The sequence below is a fragment of the Hyposmocoma kahamanoa genome, unplaced genomic scaffold (assembly GCF_003589595.1).
Source record: "Hyposmocoma kahamanoa isolate Upper Pololo Valley unplaced genomic scaffold, ASM358959v1 87, whole genome shotgun sequence".
NCBI classification, from domain to species: Eukaryota; Metazoa; Arthropoda; class Insecta; order Lepidoptera; family Cosmopterigidae; genus Hyposmocoma; species Hyposmocoma kahamanoa.
Window position 1 is genome coordinate 6,440,907 of NW_020654422.1, and position 24,770 is coordinate 6,465,676.

A 24,770-nucleotide genomic window follows, 5' to 3' on the forward strand; every position below is an offset into this window, starting at 1 on the left:
GTTATTATGACTACATTTTGTGAAGAACGCATTAAATTTTATACTTATAAATTCCTTGACTTTTTGATATACTTACAACCAAAACTCCCCAAATTACTTTACCACGAACTGCTTGTACAATTTTCTGTCTTAGAGTGGTTACCATGGCGACTTTTGGCATCGATGCAATCACCTATAAATCGTAAGTGTAGCGATGCAATCGCGCGTTTCACGGACGCGCGTTTCACGGACGCGCGTTTACATCGCTGCTTAAAATCTCGTACGTGTGTAAAGGTAGACGATTAGCAACTGCATTGCCACTGCATCGCATTTGCATCGCTGTCGGCGGATGTAACCGCTCTAACCGGTAAGTCATGGTATTTTTCACTATTTTAAAGATAAGTAAAACGCGTGGTATTATAGGAAGACGCTTTTGATTCTTTGTCGACGTAACGATATACCGTGCACGGCGTAATACGGCCACAAATAACACTATACTATAGAAATAAATTCAATACATTTTACTTAAGTGATAAATCATGACAGCAAAAAAATTTCGTTAGGTGATTTTACCGTTGAAATTTAAAACAGCTAAAGGTTGACGAATTTCACATTGTGAACCGTAGTCGTCGCCAAGTTGCGTTAGTTCACAGAATTAAAAACAAACATTTTATTTACTCTACTGACAATACGATTGATGTCTATAGTCGTGTTCCCAACAATAACTTTTTTGGATATATAAAATCTGTAAAAGAGCAGTTCTTCAGTGCTAAAATATATGAAAACTTGTACTCTATTTCAATTGACAATAACAACCTCGGTGGCACGTTTTATACTCTGGCTTTGGATAAGGAGGTCCCAGGTTCGATTCCCGACAGCACCTAATTTGGAAATGAATTATTCTAAATTGGTTCTGGTCTGGGTGTTCTGGGAACTGCCCCAGGGTTAATTCCGTTGCTCTAGTACTCACAGTACAGGGAATTCTCTAGTATGATACCAGGCAATTGGTGTGGTTGTCTGTGGTTCATCATTATTATTACATTATTACAATCCCAACACTCTTAGATCCAGGCAGAATGAGCAAATTGCACTGCAATGAAATATCTATGAATTGAAGTCGTAAAGTGCAAAACTATTTTTAAAATTATTTTTATCTAGAAGAAACATTTTTAGGCGAAACTTATTTAGACGTTTTTACTAATACTACGATTCCGTAAACCTAAGGAGTGTAAGCCCAGCGATGATTTCAAAAACTGTGAATTTTTACAGGGCGCTGGTATCTTATGGGCGTCAATTAAAGCTGTTTAAATAAGTACCTACGTATCTAAGTAGGGAATGTCTATTGTTCGACGACTAAACATAATGAACTTCATGATTCAGTTGCTTATGCTATGGGAAGTATATATGTCGCGGATACATGTTCTACTCATTAGATCTTATCTTTATCACATAAATCCTTATCACACTTATTTAGTTTAATTCACATTTTTGTGAAGATACCATAGGAAAAGCGACTTCATGTTTAACACAAAGTCGTATAAAAGCATCGTTTACAAACCTAAATACATTTTATTTGCATATTATCGGACGAAAATAAAATAAATTGACTAACCGCTTCATTGTACTACATTCACGTAGAGCCTTTAAAGACCTGTTCAGATATACGCCGTGTGTGGGAACGCGGTATTCCTTCTTTTCAAACCTAAGCGGACATCGTTACCGTTACGGGTAGCGAAATTTTGTCAATTTTAACCTGTCTAGATAATCACTTCTGTGCCGTCAGTGAATAAGACTAGACTATAACCGTGCATAATGTGTGATCCCAATAAATTTAACAGTTCACTGTTTTATTACATCAACTAATCGTTACTAACCATTGACCTACCAATTACTAACTGACTTGCGGGTGTGCGGAGTACCACGCCGTCCGCGAAAGTAATTTCAGAAAACAAGCGGAAAAAAAAATGCTATGTAGTATGTGGTATGACTCGGTATTTCAGTTTCACTTTAGCCGCGGAACTTCAAAGAAATATCCGGATACCGCGCGTTATTTTTCACTACCCGAATATCGCTTACATCTGAATAGGCCTTAATGGCCATATACGGGACGATTTGTCTTCGAAATGATGTATCGATAGTGTGTGTATGTGTCGTTGACGACCATCGAGTATATAAGCAGAAATAGAGACGAAATAAGGGCCATACATTCCTGGTAACCCATCAGCGATACGTTACTTATAAACATCAACTCTCGTTTGCACTGAAATATAGAAGCGCCAACAACTGACCTGTGTGTCGTCCCCGAATATTCGAAAAATATTCTGTATTTATCGCAATAAAGATAATATCTCTAACAATGGCGTGCTGTGCTATTCGGTGCTGTAGGCAAAAACAGCAAAACGTCTAATTACAAAACAAACGGAATCAAATTTCACCGGTAATTAAATATTAAATATGTAATTTTGCAATTTTCGTCAAATATAGTAAAGCTCAAGTTAACTTTTCGATTTGAAGTGAAACAATTGACGATACCCATTGACAACACTCGTCAATTCTTTAGAATTCGGGCTGGCCAATCGGAAAGCAGTTGTCATAGTAATGATATCATTACTATGACAACTGCGTTCCGATTGGCTTTCATTAATTTGTTTGAAAACTATTCTGCTTTATGGCAGAATTTTTTAAACAAATTAAGTGACATTTCATCTCTATTTCTGGTTACATACTCGATGTTAACGATTAACTTGAACGCCAAGGGAGTAGCAACGGATCGATACAATTATCGTGACGATCAATTGAAGCGAGGAATCGTCTGTATCTGGTGGCCTTAAGACGGCTACCGCGAATGCTAGTGCAGTACGTTAGCGAAAAGTGGGGTGAAACAATGCATGAATGACGAGTGTCGTCCGCAAGAAGAGTGTCGCTGCCACTTAGCGGGTATAAGCTACACTGCACACCTATGCGGCGAATTCCTACAATATACCTCGAAAGTATAGATCGCAAATAAGTGATTGTTGCGAATAGCCTGTGTGCGGCCAATTTAAGATAAAGGTACCCATCAGAATGCTGCCGTCCAATAACTAAAACGCACTTAAGTGAGAAGTGGTCAAATATCAGTTTTAAAAAGCAAAAACGAGCACAAAAATCCATTTCAAAACAGTTAAAATTAGTCAACGTGTTCGACTTATCGGAACTTACCCTAACGATGCTTATCTGAAATACCATTAAACAATTTCAATATTCTAAAAGTGAGTTGTGGTTTTTATGATATCTCAAAAAAATATATTATCACTTAGCCGCTTTTTAGTAAGTGGACGGCAGTATGCAATTTGTACACAATGATAATTATAACTGCCGCCTGTATGGCGAGAAAATGTCTACACTTCCCTCGAAGCAATGGGTTGTCACATTATTATTTTAGTTGTACCAAGAAGTTTAAAATATTTTTTTTTTTTTAATTAAGGTGTTCATCACTATATTCTATACTGAAATAACCTTTGTCAAATGCAGTACTTACGTAATGATAATTTTATACAAGTATCGCTTGGTTTCCCAATTATAGTATGATTATAAAATATAAATTAAATGCTGAACAATTATGAATTTGAGGCACTCTCATTCAAACAATAATAAACACGGATACTATTTGATGTCATTTTGTAAACACCGACCGAACGATTAAATTATGTAATGGATGGCACGTGGAATGACCCGCGATATGCAACGTGAATGCCGTGGTGCATTCACGTTGACCTGATTATGCGAATGTGTGCTTCCGTACACGACGCGCAGCGGCCGTGTACATGTATAAACCGCGCTGCACATTTATGTGAAGTTACCATACTTGTATTACTATAATTTTATTTTACTTTTTAACATTTGACTTAATTTGTCGTAAATGGCACGTACGACGAGAGACTTCCGTCATCTGCTGGCATAATTGTTTCAAATAAAATCGTGCATGAATGTTTTAAGACTGAGGTCTATTCGGCGTGTGTTCTCGGAACTCGAGGACGTGCTCGATTGGTTGCGGGCGACCGTCCGGGCCGACCCGCGCAGGCTTCACTACACCTTCAGATACCATCTTGTCAAACAAGTTCACAAGCTTCATTGCCTCGTATTCTTTCTGTAAGACAATACAATAACTTAATATCTCAGTTACTAGCAACCATAGGTACGGACAAGACACATGCATAATCGATGCCCTGAGATACCTGACCGCTGCACCGAGCTTTATGGTTGAAATTTGTATTCTGTATTTTAGAAAGTATGAGTTAAAGATCAAATTAGTTTAAAAAATGGTTTAAAATAACATTCACTAGAGACGCAATGAGGAAGCTATACTATATATAAATTATACGGCTCACAAGTTAAAGGTTAAGTTTGTCTATCATTATTTTTACACACTTATCTACTTAGAACCAAATGGTCGCTTAGGGTAAGTAAGATATCTTAGGACATCGACTGTACCTAACCACAAAACCTTGAAACACTCCCAGACACATAATTCGAGCCACCTTACATTATCAGTATTAAATGTCCTAAATCTTAAACAGTGTTTGATTGATCAAAAACTTTGTTTCAAAATCAAAGGTTTGTTTGAAAAAACAAATACACGCGATTTAAATCTGGAAAAATAGTTTCATTTCCTATGATCACAAACTATTATGCAATTTTAAAACTGGTCTACTAAACGTCATTTCCATTTTTTTAAAATTTGAATTTGTAAAACCGGGGAAAATTCTTTCATAGATGATAATAGCCTTTGGTTGGCACATAAAGCCGGACACAGTTGAGCCTTTTTGTATGCATGTCCGGCCAAGTTAGACGATGTCCGGCTTTTGTTAGACTTTTATATTTGACCAGTCACGTGGTCCTTCGGGCGAAACGGGTCTCTATGCAATAATAGATGATTAACAATAAGCAATTCCGATTTATTCAATTTTATTATTATTTCATTACAATTTGAAAACATTGTTTGATAAATGATTAAAAAAGACCAGGTTTTACCTTTAATTAAGTATTAAAAGCACGACACAAAGTCCTTAAAAATGTAGGTAGTCCAGCTTTTTACCCAAATATCCGACTAAACTGGTTGATCTGTTTGGCTATTCGGTTTCACGCCTGACAGCCCTAGATAATAACAATATTTTTGCTGTCGAGCTCTTTTAGAATAAAAATGCAAGGTGGCTCGAATTATGTGTCCGGAAGTGTATACCTGTATTATCATGTTTATCTGTCCTTTTTCAAAACTCCAAACATTAGTGTGTAATGGGTAGAATTTAGTACTTTAAATATACATAACTTATGTATTGCAAGGAGGATGAATTTCAATTGCAACCACAAAACGCAAATGCAAGGACTAACATAATCGTATTACATCATAATGTGGTAGTCAGGTGCATTGATATTATACATACATATATACATGTAGTTGCTGAAATTGTACTATATTTTATCATAATTTCATAATGGTATGAACGTTAAAGGGTAAATAATAAGTAATAAGTCTCTCGATTATTTCTGTTGGCTGTGTAATTCTAAGTAATCATCTCATTGACTTACAAATAAATGGACGACGGGTCTAATACAAAAACCACGAAAAAATGTCCCAGGTCAACCTATTTAAACGTAGTGACATGTAAAGGAATATAAAAAAGCTAAAACATTGCATTTAAATTGTAATGTCATTGCAGTACTGTCTAATTTTGCTTGCAACAATTGAAAGGCGCAAAAAAACACCATATTCAGCTTCTACTGGAAACTTACCAAAATGCACCATATGTAGCTTCTAGTGAAAAGTACTTGAACACAGGTATAATGTATATTTATAAATAATAAATGTAAATAAAATGTATATTTATAAATAATAAAGGCTACTCCAAGAACAATTATTCGCAAATATTATTGTTAAAAAGATGGAACAAACACAAAAGAAAAATTATTTCCATCCAACTGCACTCGAACCAGTGTTTTAGAACATTTTCTTTGTGTCAATAATAATAACATACTACAGGAGTATTTTCACAAAAAAAAAATAGACAACTAACGTGGTCGTAAAAACGTCATGATATTCAATAAAAATAAATGTACGTAATTTTAGATCCGAAAAAATATACTTGTAGTTTCATTTCCAATGTGTAATAAATGCGAAAATCTAAAAACTGAATATCCACATTACCTGTTCCTCTGACATGCCTTCAAAGGGATTAACTCTAGGAGGCATAGTACATCCGACAACGGGGTCAATATTGGGCTGGGCCTCCAAGTACTCGTCGGTATCCGAATCGTCGCTGCTAGAAGAATACAGGGCGCCCTCAGAGCCGCCTAGTAGACCCTTTTGGGCTAGATGACCAGCCGCATTACCAAACCCGGTGTATTTCACCATTCGACCTACTGTAATTGGAATACGATTGTTTTTATTACTTATTTGTTACGTTAAACAGAGGATGCACAAAGGCTTGGAGCTCTTTAAAACCATAAATCGGAAGGAACTACTGTCTAATGCAATTCATTCTGTAAGGAAAATATCAGGGCTGCAGATGACGGAACCGTAGAAAAATCACATAGCTTCAAACCTTGCAGAGCGGTTAAACTTGAGTACCACAGAACTCTTCTCAACCGCAACTTCTCTGACCTAAGTGACTACAATGATAGCCGACCACCGGTAGGAGATAGAACACCAAGAAGAAGAAAAAGATTGGGTAACAGTGAATAGGAAAAATTACCAAATTATTTGCATGCCTTACCTGATTCACACATACGAAACGTCCTTTTAACTCAAATTAAAACGCTATAAAGTTTTTTTTTTGATCAAATGTTGCTTAAAATTTCCATACAGAATGAATCGATGAAACACGTCAGTAAGGGTGCGTACAGAGCGCCGCGAACGCGCTGCATAGCAGTATCTCACGCTTTATGGCGCTGTCGCTCCGCCTTATCGTGCTAGCCCTACAGATTGCACAACGGGCCAGTCTTTTGCAAACAGGCGCATTTGCGACGCATTCGCCAAATCTGTACGCACCCTTAAACAATGCGCAATAGCGTATTTGAGGTACATCGAATTAATAATGCTTTTCATTACTATTAAAAAGCAGGCATAAGGTAATGGTTGAATATGACAATAGAATTGAATTTCGTTATAATTGTGTAAAGTAATGCATTTAAACGCAGCTTAGTATTATAGTTAGCCAAGTTCAATATTTCATTATAGTTAGCCATAGTGCGCTGCAATTTCATTTGTTTTTCGGAACCTTTATTATTATATCAAAGGAATTCGGTATCGTTTTCAACATGTCCATGTCAGACTAGATTGTGATCGTTATCATCAATCCATTTATAAGTTCCACTGCTCGGCACGGACCTCCTCACAGGGGAGAGTTTAGGCCTCGCAATGTTTTTGAAAACTTCTAATTAAATTTAGGAAATTAATATATTTATACGGATTTAAATCTAATTAAATTTCGCACATAAATTTCGAGAAACTCAAGAGTCTCAGATTAGCCATTAGGCTACCAAAGCAGAACAGCTTGTAGTAACAAAAAATGTCGAGTCAAATTATACCTTGCTCTAAGTATAAACTTACCTTTCTCTTTGCAAAGAACGAACAGGAATTCAGCAACGAGATCTCTGACCGAAGTCACAGGAGTAGTAAGAAGTCTGCACATCTGGTTCCTCAGGGTATGTCCCTGTTCAGGACGGCGATGGACGTCCCGCAGTGGCGGTAGAACAACCTGTCGTAAGTACTTCCTCTGTTCTCGACAGCCGCGGGCACATTTGTTCATCACAGTTAAGATTGGTGACAAGTTCTCGTATTGATACTTTGTGTTCTGAAATGCAATAGACACACGTACAATTGGAAATGAATCTATATTTTCTAATCAAAATTGCCTATATTTGTTTATTCAAACAAACCTACGTTTCGGGTTCTTCGCAGCTCTAAGTGGCGCAATTGTGGCGCGGCAACTGCGCGTTGCATCTTACTTCACTAATTGTTACTGCAAAAGTGCGCACAGCTCCACAACTCCGCCACTGGAGCGCTTATATAAGCATCTAATTTGAACGCGCCTATGGGTGTTTGCACTAACATTAGATATTGGTTGATGACTTTACTATCTCAGTCAGTCCTGGCCATCTGATAAAAGACCATTTCAATTTACGCTACATACAATTTACAATGTAATTAATTTTTAAAATTTTTTTTACAAAATTATGATTAAATTTGTGTTGAATTGATACTAAATTTACTTTTACCAAATTACTCCACTAGTTTGTTATAATTATTAACACAAAGATCGAACACTTAGAACAAAATTCTAGATGATAGATAGACAGATGGCGCTACGGCCAAAAAGTCGTTGAAAAACCAAATACAAAGATCCAACAAACAAGCACATAGAACAATTTGTGAGGTCCGCAGGTCCGTTCCGTGCCTTAGTTCGAATCCGGCGGGATCGAATGATTTTTTTCTAAGAGTTTGAATAAATCAATTAAACGATGCGACCTCTTTTATCGTCATCCCACCCTTTTCCCTGGTTCCTGGCCACCTACTTTGAAATTTTGGATCGTTCTTAAATTCCCTTTCTTCCTCGTCACATACTTTCCTTCTTTCCCTCGCCACTCTCTACTAAATTTTCAAAGCGAGCTCACGTGCTCGACTTCACATAAAATTCTGACCAGTTAGTTAAATCATGTAACCGAACTGTTTATAAAGCATAGTATTTCTAGAAATTACAGGCCAGTTGGGGGTAAGTTCCTTTTTACTATATATAACATTAATTATATATAGTAAAAATTATATTTAATTTAAGTAAGTTTCGCGCACGCACGCACACACGCACGCCCGTAAAATTAAATAGATCGATATCATAATGACTATATTTGGCCATTCTTATCATATAGCTGTAAGAAGTTTTTAGATAGATAATATGTACAAAATGTATTACATTTAAACACCTTCAACTTTAAGCAAAAAAGAAAAATCTATAGATATCTAAATTACGTTTAATATTAAACTCACTGTAGTGTTAGTCAATTTGTACTGAAGTAGCTGCACGAGAGCCTGCAAGGCATCCATGTTCCTTCCATCAAATACGTATTGCGCTTTTTCTCCACTATTTAGTTGTGGTGTCAGGAATGGGTAGAAAGTAAGTGGCACACTGGAAATTGACATTCATAATATGATAAATGTTGCAACATATTTTACTATTAAAACCTTGATTATCAAACAATGTATGGGAAGTATTCATACAGTTAACTTGTAGCATATCATTAAAATCATTAACCGTTGAACAGGGTATTTCTAAATTAATAGCTTATTTTTAAATAAGGTCCGTTGGAGACTATAAGGCCGGCGCCCATTGGCGGGACGACAGAACGGCAAGAGATCCTTTGGCATCTTTTCATAAAGGGCACACTGAAAAATATGTAGCGGCTATCCTCGGCATGTCGAAGAATACCGTCGCTACATCGACGATGACGACGATTTGCTCTGAGGAGTGCAAATGACAACATAAAACTTTTAGTACACCATTTGCAAGCATGTCGTCTGTCTGTGTGCTGAGCTGTAGAAGTTTACAATGTTTAAAAAATTGAGTCGCCCATGGACTGTGAGATACGACTGTGAGATAATTCTATTCTTGAATGCAAGAAACTTGACCTTCACCACCAACCACCTTACAGTACAGATCTTGGACCAAGTCTTCGGACCAGTTATACCATTGAATTATACCAATAACGGTATAAGTGGTACTAACCTGTCCCATTTATACCTGTAATGGTATATCTAGGTGGCACTAGTTTATCCCAGTTATACCATATAATACAATGGTATAAATGGGATAAACTAGTGCTGCCTATACCACTACAGGTATTAATGGGACTTATGCCGTTAAAGGTATAATTCAACGACAGCGAAGAAGTGTTAACTGTTAAAAACTTGTCAAGCGCGACAGCAAATATTTGAATATAAACAGTATTCGTTGACGTTATTGAACAATATATAGATAATAACAGCAAGGTATTTATTTTTAGATGAGTCTCTTCGACGGAATGCTGTTGTGGAGATCATACCTGGGGTAAAAAAAAACAATCGTGGACAAACAACGGACGAAAGCATTATATTATTGGAGCGTATAAAATCACACAAAATGTTAATAGAGGGAGAGTACACATGAAGAAAGAGGGATTTAAGGTTAATAGGACGAGGAATGGAAGAAGGAAGGAGGTCATACAAGGAGGAAGTCAATTTAGGACATTCAAAGAAAATGTCATCAAGGGTACCTATTGTATTTACAGCATTGGAAATGAAACTATTTTTTCGGATCTAAATCGCGTATATTTGTTATTTCAACCAAACTAACATTTCGGGCCCTTTATAGGTCCCATAGTCACGGGTGACTGAAATATACGCTTAATAAACTAGTTTCATTTCCAACGTGTAACAATCGTGAAAACCTAAGAACTAGACCGACGTATTTACAGTATTTTTCGTCTTATTGAAAAACGAACCTTATTTAAGGCTGTAATCTTCATTCTTATTCGCCTCAGGGATTACTAACCTTCTAAAACGAAACGATACTCTTCTAACTGTTGTGACATGCATTAAGCCGCATTAAGCACCGTTTTTAGGACAACGTATCCTCGGTTTACTACTTTACATCTCTTGAACTCTACTAGCTCTTGCCAAACACGTTCTATCAAGACGTTGGACACACTACACACACAGTCATATTTAGCGAAACACTAGTAAATACTTCAAAATAAACATTTTCTTGTGAAAAGACTGGGTTATTTTAATTTCTTTATTTTAGGTCTAATTAGACAAAAATCAACTGGCATCAGTTCTGACCGAGTTGCTCCCGCAAAAGACGCTTGTCTAGACAACATTGTTTCCTAGTGACTGATGAAGGCAACCCAACATTTGAAGGGACTGCTTAACACTCTAGATACCATCAGAAACCGCTGCTTATAGGTAGACGGTTTGACTGACCGCATGCTAGAAGAAATTTTATTAAAAAAGGTGTAATTAAAAAAAAATTAAATAAGTCGACTTGTCACTACTTTAGTTCAATTCTTTTAATTTCTTACTAATACAGGTTTATGGAGCGGGTCGAGACTAATTGTGCGTTCTTGTGAATTTCGTAGTAAGCTTAAATTGAATTTTTTTATTTATTTAATATTGAGTTAATCAATGTTATGCAAAAAAAATGCATTTCGTTTCATTTCCATTTTTTTTTTTTCAAGGTTGAGATGATTTTCCACTGTCGCGACGAAGCGAGACTAGATTGAAATTTGTATGGCAAAGTTCTCTCGTACCGCATCTTCAATGAAAATGATCTGGATTGACGAAGATGTATGTGACGAGAATTGAAATATTTCTTGGTGTAATATGGAATAGTAGTGCTGCCGACATTGAGTGTTTATTAACTCAGCAACAGAAATACAATTCTCACGACGCCTCGCTCACGAGGTCACATTGGCTATTAATATCAATCGCGAGATTGTGGGGTACGTACGATTTAAAATTTAAAAAGGATGGCTTTTTGCAAATAATTTCAAAGTACCCTGCTGACGAAATTTTAAAATTTATCAACAAAGTAATTTACTCTATTGGTATTTCAATACTTTTATTTTACCATCCACAATCTCAGTGCCAGGTCGCGATGGCTATTAATATCAATCGCTAGCTCGCGAGAGCTATTAATTTAAAAAGAGATTTCAATTCTCGTCTCATCTCACCTCATCAGTGGAAAAACACCTTAAAAGTGTCCGAAATTGTTATGTTAAACGATATTAATTTACTACATTTTTAATTGTTATTCATTTAAACAAAGTTTTTTTTTTAATGGGACAGTATGGGGAAATCCTAAAGTGTAGGAGATACCGGGAAACTGTCTTAGTAGTCATTAAGTCTTTTTTTGTGAAAACAATTTTGGCATAGTAGATTTTTTGATCAGGCGCGAATTGCCCATAAAAAATTATAAAATAGATTTTTTTTTAGTGCTGTTCGACTCAATTTCATGTAAGGATCATTTCATTGCTGGTCATGTAAATATACAATAAAATGTTTGACATACAAAATGAATAAAATCGACCATTTTTTTATGCTAACAGACTTAGTTACGTTTGAGGTACATTTTATTGTATTGGAGGGAAAAAATTGAGACAGCAGAATTTGGTCGAATTTAATAAAAAGTTTTTAATGAGAAATTTAGAATTTTATCTCAAAGCAAAGACAATAACGATTGCATTTGCAGTTAATTACTTCTTGCATAATTAATCTTAATAAATTACTGGGAAGTGTAGTTAAAATACTCAATCGAAAAGAGACATATTAATCTAATTTAGATTGGTATTATCACAGCAGAATTCAAAGTAGTCCGAAATATATTATTCTGATCATGCCAGATTTAAACAACTATATAGTTCATCTTACCTTGTCAGCAAATTAGCAATATTAATACGCAGTTCCATCAATTTTTCTTCACAAGTTGTATGAGCATACAGCAAAGCAGTTAACACTGGCATTATCTTCATGTACATGGCCTCATCTTCTTCTTCTGTAGTTGCTTGCAATACCAGGTTGAACTGGGTTTTAAGATTCTCACAGGCTATGGCTTGTTGACTATCCTTTAAAAAAAGCATAGGTATTAATTTTACAAAAATATTAATATACTTTACAAAGTGTTTACTTTGGTAAGAGTATAAGGAAGTCTTCAAATTAGACTCTTGTAGAAATGCTGCAGCAGCGAGTCGCGCTGCAACTACGCTTTTAAAAATTGTATGAAAATAGTAGAGGGGCCGATGCAGCGCAACACAGCGCCCTAATGTGCAATTATGTCATAATAAAATCTAATTTACTGGTTGACTTATCCAAAATTAAACCAAATTCTACTTAATATGCAACTCCATTTCCACACCTGTATATTGCCTGAGTCATAGAATTATTTTTGTTTTTGACCAATTACCCTGCTTTGGTAACCAATGTAATAGTGCACTTATTATAACAATTTGAGTTATAAATGGTTTTAATACTTAAAACAAGTTATTTTGATTTGTTTTTTGTCTGATGTCATTTAAAAATATTAATTGTTAGTGTAACTGGGATATAATATATATTAACATAGATATTAGAATTGCTATCATATTGAAAAATATAATTCTGTTATGATACTAAATTCATCAATTGACACCAGCAATTAAAACTATATTAACTTGACCAAAGCCTATAAAAGGGAAAATCATGATTACTTTTATATTAATTATTTTTAAAAGTTATTCATCATAGATTATAAAACATATGATTATTACTTTCTTAATCTTGAATTTACATAATTTTAATTGGCAAAATTTGAGTTAGCATAGTGTTAATTGCTGGTGTCGTAATAATTGTTCCTATCAAAAGAAAATTAATAAAAAGCTTTACATACATTGAGGAAGTAGTGTGGGCCCCCTTCAACCAAACCACTAGTCGCACCCACAATTTCAGTCCTTGAAGCCTCCAGTAGCAATTCATTCAAGCAACTGATCAAGTAATCCATACCATGAAGCTCACACCGTATTTTTAACTTTATATCCCTTCTTAAAGCAGTTAGTATGAACAGTAGCTTCATGTCATAAAGCATTATGTCTTCTTTAAAAGGAATGTCTTTGTACACTCTCATTCTAGCCACAAGGCCTTGAGCAATGCTGGTGTGCGCACACAAAGCCCTAGCTACTTCACTGTTAAAAGCAATGTTGCAAAGGCATTTCAGGGCTTCCATTGCTACATCCTTATTAGGTATGTTAATGATTGGCACTGCGGACTCTTCATCAAGCACTTCAAAGTTATACAGTCCAGCTCTTTCAATTAATACAGTGATCCATTTCTCAGTGATCAAATTTTCCAGGCCTTCTTTATCACGGCTACAACAAATTTGTTAAGCTTACACTCTTGTGTCAATCCAAAACACTTCTTGTATGTATCTTATATACTATTTATCTAAAATATATAAACTGTACAATTTTTTAGGTAATTAGGTAAAACCCACCTATTTATACCTATTACCAACTTACCTATTTCTGCCGCCAAGCAGTATACGTCTATATAGTAATACGTCTTTTGAGACAGTAATGTCATTACTGTTCCAGTTTTGAAGGGTAGACATGCTGGTGAAATTACAGGCACATGGGACTTGTCAACTTGTCTCAGGGTGACGGGTGCAGTGGTAGTGCTCCTCAGATCTTCGCACTTTAAAGCTCTGAGTGGCACTGCAACTGTTACAGACAGGCATGTAACTCACCGTCAGACGCACAACATGTTCGTCCCGTCACTTGATATTATAAAAAAATTATAATAATAATCTTGTACTTACACTAATTTCATTTTAATATACTTTACGTGCTCAAGTTGTTACCTAGGTATGTTTAAAAAAAATTATTACCTCAATACTCTAACAGACGCTAAGGACAGCGCATGAACTGGAGCAGCGTCAGGGTTTTGCAATTGCTGGAATAGCGCCGTCCACAGCAACGCTCGACTATTCTCAGATAAATTAGGAAACGAGAACACGTTCTCATTCTGAAAAAGTATTAAATCTGTACTTTATTATATTCCACTACAAAAACAATAATAAAATCACGGACACGACAATATTTTATTGTATGTATGTATGCTTACATTTTTCAGAAATCGTTGCAAAATATCGGACACTTGTTCCATATTGTTTGGATCGCTGAGAATTCCAATTTCTTCTTCGTCCATGGCGTTTTTTGCGAGGCTCTAAAACCTCTTTAATTAATCAAATCCTATTATACGACTCCTTAATTTAACAACACACTCGTCCTACTCGCTCGCTATTTATAAATTTATGAATTTAACAACTCAACTGTCAATAAATGTATGTCAATGTCCCTTTTATTTATTTTTTTATTAAGTTTTTTGGCGTGGATACGTCTTTTGAGCCAGATCTTCATAGTTTTTGCAACTGCATAAATATTTTATGAGTAATTTCACCTAAGGTTTTATTGGCCTAAATAATAATTAGATTTGACAGATTTATCTTGTATTACGATTTTATTTCATAAAATTATATTGAACACAAAATAGGTACTTTCATTTACAACGCCGTATGTGAAACTCGAAAATATTAAATAATATAAAAAAATCGCAACACCCCCCTGTGGAGCCCCCTAATTCAGCGTTAAGCGAACCACTGGCAGTGTGGTGGGTATTTTTAAGGCCCTACCTATAGATATAGAAAAAAAGGGGAGACATGGTATGGGGGCGTGGTCTGTGACCATATCGAGGTGCCACGCATCAAACATCGCCACATATTGATAAGGCGATCGTTGTACAAGATCTCTCGCAAAACGTGAAAATGCCAAGTTGTAGCGATACACCTTGTAAAAATTGGAGTGAAAACAAAAATTTTAAAACCAGCGAGATAACATTCCACCGGCTATTTGCATTTTTAGTTACTATTTCTATTATTATTCAATGTTTTCTTTTTGTGTCCGTAGAAATTTCTAGACTCAAATATAGTGATGTTCATTTACGAAGACTGATGTTTATCGACAATAAATTTTTACTGAAATATTTGAATTTCTTACTATAATTTTTGTAATTAAAGTCCCTAAAATATCGAAGCGAAAAGCATTCACGTTAAATTGATTTCTTTTATTTTATTATTATTATTATTATTACTAAACATTTTATTTCGAGTAACTTTAACACAACTCATATTTCGGACAACCGTTTCAATTTCATTTCAATTTGGATGTTGCTGATGCTTGAAGAAAAATTTATGTGTTTTAGATATTTAAATTGGTGGTGGTAACCCGTGGTAACGTATTTTTATATTATTCTTATAAAACTGACACTGGTCCAAGCCTAGTGGCCGCCATTAAGAAAATAATAATAATTTATATTAATATATTAATTTAATAATACACCAGTACCAGTGTAGATAAAGTATAAAAAATTGAATATTTTTTTAATATTAAAAACAGCCACATGGTTTTCAACTATCGATTAGGTAGGACCACATCACTCGTTGAGTAGCGTCAGTTTAAGGTTAAAGGTTAACAATTCACGGAGCTGCGGAATCTAACCGCGCCCGCCGGTGCTGCTAGACAGCGGTTTTATTTCAATACTTACGACCCTGCAAGTTTGTGCGGACATGTAGCTGCCGCGGTTGCGGGCACGAAACCGTTGCGATTGCGGAACGAACCGCGAAGTTAGTAGGAGCTAATTGCAAGTCGCGCGGTTAATAGAGAACTTACCCTGCGTGCGCCTGCACCACAATGCGCCTGAACCGACCGCCAAAGTGTGCGGGCGACGACGGCCGCCAAGCGCGCTGGTCATCGTGTCCTGCGCGGTTCTACTAGTACCCCACCGCGGCAACCGCGAGCAACCGTCACCACTACAGGCGTAAAACGCGCCGTGAAATGTGCTACTAATTTTATATACTTAACTGTTACATTCTACAGATGCCGCGGTCCCGCGGCAGACGCGGGTAAAAACCGCTCCGTGAGTTCTTAGTGTAACGATTAATGAGTTTCAGCGCCATCTAACGTGTAATAGTTAGCTATTATATACTAGTAGTATTTTTACTAAAACGCCACCTGTTGGTGAATGGCTGAGCCAGGATGAATAAAATACTGAAATATTGTAATATATCTCTTATACAAGTGAATGTAAGTTTAATTTTGTTAAATTTGAAGAAAATTATTCCACCTCTACTAAGGGATGTCTCGGTTTTGCGCAATTTCCCGTAACCGATTTCTATAAAACTTGGCAAATAGTAGATGTAATTCCACGAACTTTTGAGGTCGGTTTTTTTAAAATACGTAACTTCATTTTGGTCCAAAGTACATACATTCGCCTGAAATATTCGGTGAACGTCATTGTACTACCAATGTACTGGAAGCTTTCTTCGGCCGTGTACTCGCGCAGATTGACTCCTGCAGCATGCCCTTCTGGCGGAAAACTCTCGTAGCAACCTGAGCCGATGTCCAGGGCCACCTGGACGCCCTTAGACACGGTACTTAATTTTTTTATGAATTGAGAGCCTTCAGTTCGCCCTTTTGTTTGGTGATGCTACAAGGCCGTCAGCGGCCAACAGCGAAATGTCCTTCATAAAAAAAACACTGCAGCATAAAAACTGGCACTAGAACCTTCGAATCTTTTGTTTGTGGACAAAGAAAGACTGATCAGACATAATCCAGAGCATTTCAAATTTTAAACCAACCCTACGCAGGTGAATAAGAACAGTCCTCTAAGTGTTATGTTTGATGTGCACTTGATTGTGCTGAAATTTACAATGTGGTGCGAGAATCCAGTTATACCGTCTGGCAATCCGATTTCTGATTGTTACGTTGTCACACGTGGGTCTGCTGAAATCAATGATCTTACATCCTTTGTTTGGTTGCAATCAGTTGCATTAGGTATAGAAGTTTATTTTATGCCTTATTTGAATTGATCAGTCTACAGACCACATAATGGATCAGTAATTTTATAACAATGTTAAGCAGTGCAGCTCATTGTCGGTCGCTGCGCATGAATTAATATCTTGTAGCCAATGCCACCTTAAAAAAAATACTTACGTAACATGCAGTATGACCAGTTGTGGCAGATTTATGCCACTTGGGCAGATTTTGGGTCGTATTGTAGAACTCTACTTAATGCTCAAGTCGGGACTTGAGTAGGATTTCAAGCACTATTAATCAGAATCAAGTCCTTGCCATTTGGGTCGTATTTCCAGTGCTTGAAATCATACTCAAGTCCTGACTTGAGCATTGAGTAGGGTTCCTGGAATACGACCCTTAGCTACTTAATTTTCTTGACGTTTATTTGTGAGAGGATATTCTCACAAATGAACGTCAATAAAACTAAGCAGATTCTTAAATCATGTAGGTGTCTTCAATCTTAACAGTGAAATAAGGTATTAAGGAACATGGAGAAGAATACACCGTCTCTTATAAACCATTGATAGAATAATTTCTTTATCATCTTTTTAATTCGATGATTATTAGCATTATTATTTTGAGACATAAAGTTTGAGTCTAATGATAATTAATTTAATACATGCTAAGTATGTTACGCTTTAAGTTGTGAAAATACGGTTTTGTTTCTCATTCCAATTCCAATGTTTGACGTATTTTAGGCATTCTCAGAATTGTATGGCAGATTCCGGCTGATTTTCAGCCAGTATAGGGCAGATTATCTATTTTCCTAATGGTCACACTGGTGACATGACAGCTGATTGACTTTTTGTAAATAGGAAATCGTGCATATATAGTTCAATAATACTATTAAAATTATTTTACGTTAATTTGGCCTAAAAATGGCTCCTGTAGCATTAACAGGCCAAATTGCCACTAAACTTTTACGTACGTATCATTTATTTACTTATAAAAAAAGCTTCAACGCTTGTTGACTCTTACATAATTTCATAGCAAAAATAAGGTTGTTTTTCCCGAAGGCTTTTGATAAGGTTGTATTAATTGTAATATTTTTAAAATCGGTGTTTTGGTTTTTAGCAAAAAGTGGATGTGCGAGCATATTGTACATAAAATCAGCTCAGTACAGTAGTGATGGGTCGCCAAATCTGGCTGCATATAAGCGAGGTACAGGCGGCCGCAGTAGCTTCAATGGAGTTGTTGCTACGGTATTTGGCTGCACAGGGTTTGTGGGCCGCTATGTATGCAACAAACTGGGCAAGATAGGCACCCAGGTTGGTGAACTCTAGTTATTCACATCAGTCAGAGCTCTGCTGATGAATATTATTGTGGTACAGCCTCCCATAATATACAGGAAGAATAATTTAATTGTTTTCTGTAATAGCAACACTATCCTCAAGTGTATTAATTTATTATTAATTGGAAATGGATATGGAGATCTCATAAATGTTTGCCTAATATTTAAACCCCACTTTCAAACCATTTTCAGACAATTATTACATGTGGTATTAATTATATGATCCCTTTTCAATATTGCAGCTAATTTTACCATACAGAAATGATTTCTATGAGGCCAGCAGGTTAAAAGTTGTTGGAGACCTTGGCCAGGTGCTCTTCACCCCTTTTGACCTCCGTGATGATGAGTCCATTGCAAAGGCCTGTCGTTACTCTAATGTTGTTATTAACTTAATTGGCCGTGATTATGAAACCAAGAACTTCAAGTACATGGATGTGCATGCCGTTGGGCCAAGGCGTATTGCAAGGTAATATATTAGATGACATTGATGTTAACCTGTCGCACATTCGCAAACAATTTTTAGAGACACAGTTTCCATAATGATTTTGATACTGTAGCGTCTTTAAGCTACTTGGTATCTCTAACACACTGCTGTTTTATTAGATAAATTTTTTACCAAAATAGAATGTGACAGATCAATAATCTAAATAGGTCTGTACAATTCCTTATTGCCCAGAACACAATGTAACTAAGATCAACAAAATAATTTTAAGATTCAACCATACTAAGCAGAATTGCTGTGCAACACAGTGTTGCAACCTCCACTGCATCATAGTGCATATTGCTCATAGTATTTCTGAATTATAATCATAATAATCTGTGGGTCGTATTCCCGAACTCTACTCAATACTCAAGTCAGGACATGAGTATTGCAGTGAGCACTGAAAATCATACTCAAGCCCTTGACATTAGGGTTGTATTTCCAGTGCTTCAAATCATACTCAAGTCTGCTCAAATCCTGACTTGAGCATTGAGTAGAGTAATGGAATTCGACCCTGCAACAATTTAGCAATTCCCTGGCTCCTAAATTTAGAAAACTTTTATCTTAGGAGTCAGTAGTCCATCATCAACACTATAATTTTTTAGGTACTTAGAACCATAGATAAATGTTAATTTAAAATTTTGTAAAATTGCAAATGCAATGTGTCTATATTTGAGTGACTGTGTGAATTATTTAGATAGACCGATAAAAAATTTGTTTACTTCAATGACAGCTTATTTACATTGGATCTACTAAAACTACCACCATAATTATTATTATATTGAACCACTAAAAATATAAAATTTTTATAACGAAAGGAACATACACATATAACTAATTAAACTAAATAGTTTTGGAAGTCATGGCAGTGAAAAGTTGCTGGCACACCAAAAATGTTGCAGTTTTCTATGATATTCTGCTATGCTGGTATTCTGCTAAAACCATGTTTAAAGAGACGCCACTCATCATTTCATCAATACATTTAATAAAGCTAAAAACTAACATTATATTAACACTGATACTTGTTTTGCACATGTAGTTGCATATGCAGAAGTAACTGAATAGAAGTTATAAATGAATTTATTACACATTAATTAAAGGATTTCATAATTTAGAATTGCACGGGAGATGGGAGTTGAGCGTTTCATTCACGTATCCTACTTGAACCAAGCTGAGAATCCCCCGATTCTTGTCAGAAGGTCCCCATCCATGTACAAAGTAAGCAAATTTATGGGAGAATGTGCAGTGCGAGAGGAGTTTCCAACTGCTACTGTCATACGTGCTTCAGATATCTATGGGTCAGAAGATCGGTTTATCAGGTGAGATAATAATTGTATCCCAATGTATTAATACAGCACAATATAATAAGAGCCATTATAAGTATATAATATATATATCGATATAGCACAGAGGTTCCCAGACTTTTTCTCTTAGACCACTTTCAAAATTTAGCTGGTTCCAGTGGACCCCCTGCAGCTATATTTGTACCATATTCCATATCCATATTTTTTGCCACGCGAACTTAGAACCCCGTCGAGTCTCCCGTGGCCTCCGGGGGTCCGCCTGGACCACTTTGGGAACCAAGGATATAGCAGAATATTTAAGATATTATGTCCCACAACTAGACATACTTTTGGAGAAAAATACTTGATAAGCATAATTATATAAGTACTAAAATGAGCCAGGTAATCCTGGTTGGTGTGAGATGGTTTGTAAATATATTGATGTGGAATTTTTATAAAATATCTGACTATTTTTGTAATCTAGTTAATTGTGTCTAATACCAAGGTGGTACTTTCAATTGCACAATTTGCACATCCGTGCATTCATTTTGGTGGTTTGTGGATAGGAAAAGGCTCTTATTACACTAATGTGTGACTGGCAGAGGCTCTTTTGACTCAAATATAAATGGAGACAAGATGTATCTGACATCGATACCAAGCAACTAGGGGACAAAGACTCGACTTGCGGTAATAAGAGCGGGGTTAGTGATGTAAGTAGCGGAGACGACGACAGCTTTAGAACTGTGAAGTAAAATTCAAAGCGCATTGCTGGAGAAGACTCAGGTTTGAAGATTAACCGGGATCTTGATGTGTGTTTTCAAACAAGGCTTTATCAAAATAATTACTTACTTATATTTCAGGCTGAAGGTATCTTAGGTATACTCTTCCTCTAATTGCTAAGTGTAGAATTTCTGAGAATTCGCTCATAGAAAGTGTTTTAACGTAAGATTGTTATTTTGTGTGGTTATTTTCGCAGGTTTGTTATGGTACATTTAAAGTTGGGTGGTTTCAAAGCCTTTGTCTGACCCAACAAGTAGGGCCATGAACACTTTGTATACATATTTGGTTAGGTAGTATTTTAATTTATTTGTTTTTGGATTCTATTTAAAAGTGTTTTTTTGATGTATTGTTTTTCTAATAAATAAAGTTAAAATTGTTTTATAAGAATTTGTCATAACAAAAAGTGCCAGTCTGACTCTTTGAAGTGGATGTACGTAAATAAATAAATAACAGTGCCAATTAATTTTTTAATTGAAAATTGTAATTATAAGATAAAAATACAGATCCTTCGTAAGTGGCTGGCGCATCTGGTCTAAATGGATGCCACTGTGGAAGAATGGAATGGCGACAACAAAACGCCCAGTATATGTATCCGACGTCGCCCAGGCCATCGTTAACGCTATCCGTGACAGAGATACTAGGTGCATGACCTACCAGGCTGTTGGGTAAGTCCAGCACTTAAAATACCCAAAAAAAATTTTGAAATTTATGATGTTGATCTTGTAGCCCAATGTCTAGATTTTTATTTAAAGCTGTGGCCCTGCGTAGAGAATATTGGGACATATTATTTTTTTCTTTATATTAATGAAAAGCAATATAAATAAATTTATTAATAAATATTGTGGTGGTCACCACTTTTAAATTTTATAGATTTTTGTAGGACCTACCTTAACTACTCAATCAAGTTCTTTAATTTTTTATCACGTTACAGTCCCGACAGATACCTGGTAGCAGATCTTGTGGACTGGTTCTACAAAATAATGCGCAAAGACGAGAGCTGGGGCTATGTTCGTTACGATATGAAGTACGACCCGCTATTCAGTATGAAAATAGCTTTCAACCAACTCGTATCTTGGGGCTACCCATTCGGTGGTTTGCACTGGGAGTCTATTGAAAAGGTAACATTCACTGAAAGTTTTTTCGTATTCTAACTAAAGTATCAATTAACTGTATGATTAGCATGGTGTGATGGGCTGTTATCTGCAACTCGACGTCCAGGCGCCTATTTTGCGTGTGGAAATTTTATGTATGAGTTGCATATTTCGATACCTTCAATGGACACTACGCTGACTTAATTCTTGGACCAGTTCTGTTCTTAATTTGCTTTTTATTTCTTTATTTTTTTTTACAAAATTCGTTTTTTTTTGGAATTGTTTTATTTTTGGAATATGTTTTTCCTTTATTTTTCACAAAATTCGGGGAGCAAAGTATTAATAAATAAATACGGCTGTTTACAAAAATAACAGATATCCAAAAAATAAAGTTGACGTAGTGTTCATTGGAGGTATCGATTTGCGTATTGCAATATTTTATTGAATACATAGATGTTTTTACTGTCACGATATTCATTTATTTATTTTTGTGAAATTGCTCTACTATTAAATTATTATAATTGTTAATACAAAGATCCATAGACCTCTGGGACTCGAACCTGCGTCTATGCGAAACCAGGGCTACTGTTGGGGTGCATCAAAGTAAAGCAAGCACAACATACGTTTCCTTTCCTGTACGTCTGGCGCACCACTTACTTACACCATGACAAGCATTATATTGCATGCCATCGATATGATAATAATAAGAAGGGTTACCCTCTAAGCTACGCATCCAGTCAGCAGACCTTACGAATTTGTATTTGTTACAGACCTTTTGCATTGGGTTTTTTCGGCTTTTATCGCCGTCTTTGTAGACCTTTTGTCTTTGGGGGTGGTTATGTCCTTTTGTGTTTGTGTGAGGCTTATGTCCTTTTATCTTTCGGCTGAAATGGTGATTTTCGCTAATGACGTTTCACGCGCCAACCGTCGCTGCATAAACTACACTACGACATACATGTTTAAATTTTACATGGACAAACAATTATAAAATCTTGTAAACTGTTTGCCTTGTCTAGAATCTTTTTACCGGTCTTATAAATAAGTTTCGTCAGTACATATTGCAAAATTACGACACATTATATACATATACATAACCAATTCGAGGCACAGCACAAGCCCAATGTTATAGTAGCTATCAGTATTTTTCACATTGTAATGTATTCATTTTCGGCACACAAAAATTGTGTTTTGTTAAACACGGATAAAGACATTTGCCTACTATCTATGTGCTATTTTGTTAGGGCAGGACCTTAGTTATGTTGCTGGAGAAAATTTTAAGGCGTTTTGTTCAACACGGGGTCGAGCACGTTAAGTTTTAGAATTTAAGATAAAAGTAAAAAAGGTCCAAAGTGTGAAGATTAATGTGGTCTTGACTTTAGGTTGGATAAATAATAACGTAAAAATGTTATCGATTAGAATAATATTATTATAGGCTTAAATTGACCCCTTCTTAAAAATTAAATATCAGAATATGATAGTACGGGTACACCTCAAAAACCCAACTACGGGCTTTACAGTGTGATTTCAAAGTTTTTTCAGTGTAATTTCCTCCTACTGCTTTTCTATAGAGAAGTATCAACAACGTACTTCAATTATTTACATTGAACATTTTTTATCTATTGAGTAAATATAAGTACTATGCCAAGAAAGTAGCAACATTTTTGTTTGCGATACTATATTTAAGTACTGTTCCAGAATGGGTTAAGCATTTCTTAGACAAGCCGACGTGAATCGTGTCATGGGGAACTTATTTTGCCCAATTGCCCATTGTGTACAAGTTAGTTTTTACTTTCACCTACTAGATCTTCACTTCCATCGGGTGAGATTGTTTTCTGTGCGAATAAAGTAAAACTATCTTAAATAAAAAGCCTGTATTCAGTATATACTATTTTTACTTCCAGGAGGCCACAACTGATCAGCTTGATCCTACACTACCAACGATAGAGGATTTGGGTGTCACTCTTACCCCAATGGAGGAGATGGTACCTTGGTTGTGCAAGCCCTACCGCGCCAACCAGTACTACATTGCCCAGCTGGGAGAATTCCCTCTCCCTGACCCTCCCAAACCAGTACCATTATAGATTTGTAAATAGCTTCTTCAGAAACATGATTTAGATACTTTTTTTAATTTTATGTAATTCAATATCATGTAAATTCATTCTCAACGATTTTAGTCTCCTTTTATGTAGAAACTGAAATAAATTATTTAATGTTTTCAATTGTTTCATTTGCGTTTACTACAGGCCTACCAGTTACCGCTTAATTGAGCTGCGCGCTGTACACGGGATAATTTGAACAAGATTTTCCTAACGATATTCAAAAACAAGTTGATTGAAAAAAGTGCCTACCAAATTATCCATTGTTGTTATGTGAAACTATAATAAAAAAAATATTTCTTTGATAATTGAAATGCATAG

The 24,770-nt window shown here is 35.8% G+C and overlaps 2 protein-coding genes across 2 annotated transcripts; one reads left to right on the forward strand and one right to left on the reverse strand.

Annotated features, from left to right (window-relative positions):
- Positions 1-3,433: 3,433 nt before the first annotated feature.
- LOC113235251 (synembryn-A) lies at positions 3,434-14,780 on the reverse strand. Its single transcript, XM_026470888.1, has 8 exons — positions 14,639-14,780; positions 14,403-14,539; positions 13,410-13,884; positions 12,416-12,609; positions 8,999-9,137; positions 7,565-7,808; positions 6,161-6,375; positions 3,434-4,105 (listed from the first exon to the last, which is right to left on the reverse strand). Exons 1-8 carry the CDS (start codon positions 14,720-14,722, stop codon positions 3,950-3,952), a joined length of 1,644 nt encoding a protein of 547 aa, XP_026326673.1. The 5' UTR covers positions 14,723-14,780; the 3' UTR covers positions 3,434-3,949.
- A 3,436-nt stretch (positions 14,781-18,216) lies between these two features.
- On the forward strand, positions 18,217-24,545 carry LOC113235095 (NADH dehydrogenase [ubiquinone] 1 alpha subcomplex subunit 9, mitochondrial). Its single transcript, XM_026470666.1, has 7 exons — positions 18,217-18,351; positions 18,502-18,695; positions 18,961-19,184; positions 20,315-20,518; positions 21,766-21,927; positions 22,194-22,380; positions 24,255-24,545. The coding sequence occupies exons 1-7, from the start codon at positions 18,306-18,308 to the stop codon at positions 24,432-24,434; spliced, it is 1,197 nt and encodes a 398-aa protein (XP_026326451.1). The 5' UTR covers positions 18,217-18,305; the 3' UTR covers positions 24,435-24,545.
- The last annotated feature ends 225 nt before the right edge of the window (positions 24,546-24,770 follow it).